The 5,248-nt window shown below is 40.9% G+C and overlaps 1 protein-coding gene across 1 annotated transcript; it reads right to left on the reverse strand.

The window, feature by feature from the left end:
* Positions 1 to 2,320: 2,320 nt before the first annotated feature.
* On the reverse strand, positions 2,321 to 3,634 carry LOC136587400 (QRFP-like peptide receptor). The gene has a single exon (XM_066585975.1). The coding sequence runs from the start codon at positions 3,632 to 3,634 to the stop codon at positions 2,321 to 2,323; it is 1,314 nt and encodes a 437-aa protein (XP_066442072.1).
* Positions 3,635 to 5,248: the final 1,614 nt, after the last annotated feature.

Consider the following 5,248-nt stretch of genomic DNA (forward strand, 5'->3'; position numbering starts at 1 on the left):
TCCTTGCTGGCTGCTCCGTGAACCAGCCTGCTATGCTAGCTCCCATGCAAGAGCACGGGAGCGAGGAAACACAGGGACAAGTGTCAGGCATCGTTTGCCCGACATTCGTCCCATGTAAATGGACCTATAGTCATTTGTATGCACATTACTTACACTGGCCCAAGAAAGCATGGGCAGGCTGTGACCCATGTGCAGTATAGCATAGTTTAACATTTTGATTTCTCAAATCCATATGCTACTGTATAATATCTAGTAAAACATAACTTAAAAGGCACTTAACTTTTTAGGTGGCTTTCAGAGTAAGCTGCTGTGTGTACATGAGGAATAACACTATTTCTGGCATTTTCCCTCTGCAGGTTGCATCTCTAGTTTTCAGTACTCTGTAAGCTGATTGGTAGAGATGTCTATTATGTCTCCTGTACGCTGCACATGGAGAAAACAGCAGATTCTACTCTCTATAACTCATGCAAATAAATGCCTGCATCAATACAGCAGTACTAAGCAGTGTAGATGTGATTCTAGTAGCTCTGTAAGAGTAAATCACTCACCGTTATCTCCAGCAGCCACATCTGCCTGAGTCTCTGCTTCTGTCTCCTTCCTCTCCATAGACGTCTATGGACAACATGAGTTATCTCCTGTCTCCACTTCAACTGCCAACAGGGAAACCACTAGTGGGCAGCATTTTAGGGAGGTGAAATACACTTTTGCTAGTTGTCACATTGGCTATCACATAAGCACAAGTTGTTTGAAAAGTTAGCAACCATTTAAAATGAGTCACACTTTGGACCATTTGTGTAATTAGTGTAGCACAACTAAATCTACAGGCAGCTACATATAATTACAGTATCAAACTGGACTGTTTATGTGGAAAAGAGCCATTCCCTGATTAATGAAATGAATGTGCCCATACAGAGAGATAGCTGCATGTTCATTCAACCAACAGCAATTCCTACATGCGTTGTCAGTAGGGAGAGGAGAATAAACTGCTGTCTGACACCTCTGGCAGTGGCTTATTTCATATGGAAACAAAGAATCGGGCATATTGAATTCTAACACACTTCTTTTCCCCAACATCTGCCATCTGACCAAAAGTTAAGATCCATGCCCATTAGATTGTCAATTTTGGCAGAATTTTTGGACTTTTTTGTAAAGTGTATGGGCACTTGCCAGATAACTTATATGATCTGTATACTACAGTATAGTAGTAAACATATCTGATTCTAACCATATCTCCTAGATGCCTTTGCTGTATGAACACAGAGGTGAATGTTTTTGATTTGCTAATTCGTGCTCGTTACTACCAGAAGACTGTAAATCTGCTCATCAGTACCAGTAATGAAAGGTGATATTGATTACAGGGTAATTAGCAGTGAACTGGTTCAGGCATGTTGTTAACCCTCTATGTCTGTCACTTCCATTGAAACAACCTCACTTTATAGGGTATCTATTTATTACATGTACACTGCCAATGACAGATCAAGAAATATACAATATTCTCAGATTCCAGCTGCTTTGGCTGAAATCATGAACATGCTTGGCACTTCGTAGGTTCATTCAGAAGCTCAAGTGGGCATTTTAATTAGCACACATGCCACATTACACCATAATCAATAAATGGCAGGATAGCTTAACATTACACACATGACGTTATAATCAATAGCTGCCCAGAGAGTTCAACAGAGCAGGCATACCAGGAAACAACTCATGGTCACACCACCATGAGGTCAATTTCCATTCTTCAGGAAGTATAGGGAAATAATGGAGCTACTCTAGTGAACTAGGAGACCAAATTCATGTGACTAAACGTGAGGAATGGTTATAAATAAAATAGAAGTTAAGGGTGTTGCCAGCCCAGAATACGCCACAAACATGGATGGGCATGTCGACATAGGCACGGAAGAAAGCAACTGGGTAGGTGGCACAGCTCCTTTCACGAATTATGCTCAAGACCAAGGTTACAAGCCTGACTCCTCTTTATTAAACAGAACCAGCAGAGATATGTGTTTTGGGACATAGCCCCTTCCTCAGATAAGCTGGACAGAACATAGGTCTGGAATGGTAGATAACCCACATGTGTTTCAAGGCAACCTGTCTGATCCTCGCCCATCAAATGTGTCTAGATGAGCTATCATTCCATGAGCCACATTCTATCCAGCTTATCTAAGGAATGGGGTGTGTCCCCAAAACATGTCATGCACTGGTTTTATTGTTAACTAAAGAGGATTCAGGTTTATAAATTTGGTCTCATACATTATTCATCAAAGGGCTGTGCCACTTACCCAATCGTCTACTTTCCTCCTTGCCAATCTCTATTTTGGTATCAGATGTCTGCTGGTTGGATGTGTCCAGGACTCTGGTCACAAATTTTGATTGAGGAAGCACTTGTGTCCTTAGTGAGAGGGCGAAACGTTGTCCGGATTTTGCCTCTTTTGGGCTGCCGCTCCATTTGCTTTTGGGAAGATTTGTAATGTAATATCCTGGGCACAGAAGGGTCTCCTGGTGCTTGGTTCAGTGACATGTTAAAAATAGAGACTATCCTTTCTCTATAGCTATTCCTAAACCGCTTTGCTGATCTGTACAGGTTGCCTACAAAGCAATAGCATAATGGGTTGAGAGTAGAATTGGTAAGACCAAGCCACTGGGCAAATGGCCTCACCTGAAGGATCCAGTCATGTTTGAGATGTGCCAATCCTTCAACAGATGGCTTATAGGACATGTTGATGTCAATCCAGATGTCTACTACATAGAGGGGCAGCCAAGACAATGTAAAGAGAAGCACCAATGCCACCACCATCTTGGCAATTTTCTTTCGAGCCTTCAGTCTGGACCCAGACACGGACCAACTGTTATTGTCAATGACAGTGTCATTTGTCCCCCAGAGTTTGCGACTTGTAAGAAAGCAGATAAGTAGGTTAAATAAAACAGGAAAGCCATACAGAGCACAGAAGAGAAGAAAGTTGTAGAGGAGTTTCATGTTTATACTGGGCCAACTTTCTGTACAGACCACAACTGCCAGTTTTCCTGGAAAAAGGACCAAGTTCTGGGTCCTGTTCATGAACAACAGAGGAACACAGAGTCCAGAAGAGAATAGCCACACCACCATGATCATGATCCCTATTCTTCTGGAGGTGAAGAAAGTCCTGGCATGCAAGGGACTGTGCACACTGTAATACCTGTTCAGGCTGATCACAGCCAAGGTGAGCACACTAGCAGACACTGACACAGCCTGGACAAAGGGCACTGCCCTGCACAAGAAGTCTCCAAACACCCAAGCATTGTGCACCTGGTGGCCAAGATTGATTGGCATACAAATGCATATGACCATCATGTCACACACAGCTAAATTAACAAGAAGATCCCTGGTCCCAGAAACACCAGAAAAGCGACCTCTTCTCCTCCTCCTTGCCCCCAGCACTCTCAATGCCATGATGTTACCTGCTAAGCCAGCTAGGAAGGAGGCAGAGTACATGACCACCAATATAATCGTTCCTGGCTCATGTGCAGAGAGAAGGACGCTGCTGGAGAAAGGAGAGGACTTCCAAAGACTGTCATTTCCAAGAGACAGGTAGCCAAACAGGGAGACATTCCATGGGAGCAGCTCCCCCAGGCTGTGATGGAGATCTACAGTGCTCATCTTGAAGGGTCATTCATAAAGACTTAGATCCAGCTGGAGAGATCTCAGACTCCTCATCATCTCTCTGGCTGGAGGGCAGCTCATCCTCTGCTCTGTCCGCAGCCGCGACTCTGCGCACGATGTGCGGCGCTGGAGAATGCGGAGCTGTCCGGGGATCGGTGCTGAAGCAGACAAGTGCGGGAGCGCCGGCACCAGCCGCTTTATGAGCCGAGACTGAGTGACAGCACCAAGAGGCAGGACCGTGCGCTGCTCGGTGGGCACTGTGCCCCTAACCTGTGTCTGCGCCCTGGGCTAGGAAACCAGACGTGCTGAAGACAATGGCAAGGAATCCACTAAAGGTCAAGACTGTTATGCAAAATGGTATTTAATTAGAAACATCAAAGATGTTATTAGGAAGGAGATCTGATAGTAGTTTGGGTTCTGAAGATAGATAAGACTGCATGGACAGATGAGAGAGAGAAAAGGAAATAGATAGATAGATAGATAGATAGATAGATAGATAGATAGATAGATAGATAGATAGATAGGAGACTGATAGATAAATTGATCATAGATAGGAGATGATAGATAAATCATAGATAACAGACTGATAGATACATTGATCACAGACCATGCATAAGAAATAATAAATAGAATGAGATAGATTATAGATAAGAGACGAATAAATAAACTGATAAGAGGTGATAGATAAATTGATCATAGATAAGAGACTGATAAATACATTAATGATAGATCAAACATAAGAAATAGATGGATAGATAGATAAATAGATAGATAGGAGATAGGAGACTGATATATAAATTGATCACAGATCTTGCCTAATAGATAATAAATAGAATGAAATAGATAGATCAAAGATAAACCACTGATAGATATATTGATCATAGATAAGAGATCATAGATAGATTAGTTAGATAGATGGATAGATTATAGCTAGATAAATTGATCATAGATCACGGATGATAGATAGATAGATAGATAGATAGGAGATAGATAGATAGATAGATAGATAGGAGATAGATAGATAGATAATGGATAAGAGACTGATAGATAAATTGATGATAGATAAAGTTATCATAGATCATGCATAAGAGAGGATAGATAGAATTGGATAGATAGATAGATAGTAGATAAGAGACTGCTACATAAATTGATCATAGATAGGAGATGATAAATAAATCATAGATAAGAGACTAATAGATACATTGATCACAGACCATGCATAAGAAATCATAAATAGAATGAGATAGATTATAGATAAGAGACTAATATATAAATTGATAAGAGATGATAGATGAATTGATTGTAGTTTAGAGACTGGTTGATAAATTGATCATAGATCATGAATGAGATAAATAGAATGAGATAGATAGATCAAAGATAAGAGACTGATAGATAAATTGATCATAGATGATGCCTAATTGATAGAATGAGAAAGAAAGATCATGGATAAGAGACTGGTGGATTTATTGATCATAGATAAGAGATAATCAATAGATTGATCATAGATAGATGTCAGATAGATGGATAGATTATAGATAGATAAACTGATCATAGATTATGTATAAGAGATGATAGAAAGATACAAATGGTGCAGAATCTCACTGGCTGCCA

This window comes from Eleutherodactylus coqui, chromosome 13 (assembly GCF_035609145.1).
Source record: "Eleutherodactylus coqui strain aEleCoq1 chromosome 13, aEleCoq1.hap1, whole genome shotgun sequence".
Taxonomy (NCBI): Eukaryota; Metazoa; Chordata; class Amphibia; order Anura; family Eleutherodactylidae; genus Eleutherodactylus; species Eleutherodactylus coqui.

What these genes read in the sequence shown, in the direction of transcription:
- LOC136587400 (XM_066585975.1), bottom strand. Translation starts at nt 3,634, where the DNA reads ATGAGCACTGTAGATCTCCATCACAGCCTGGGGGAGCTGCTCCCATGG.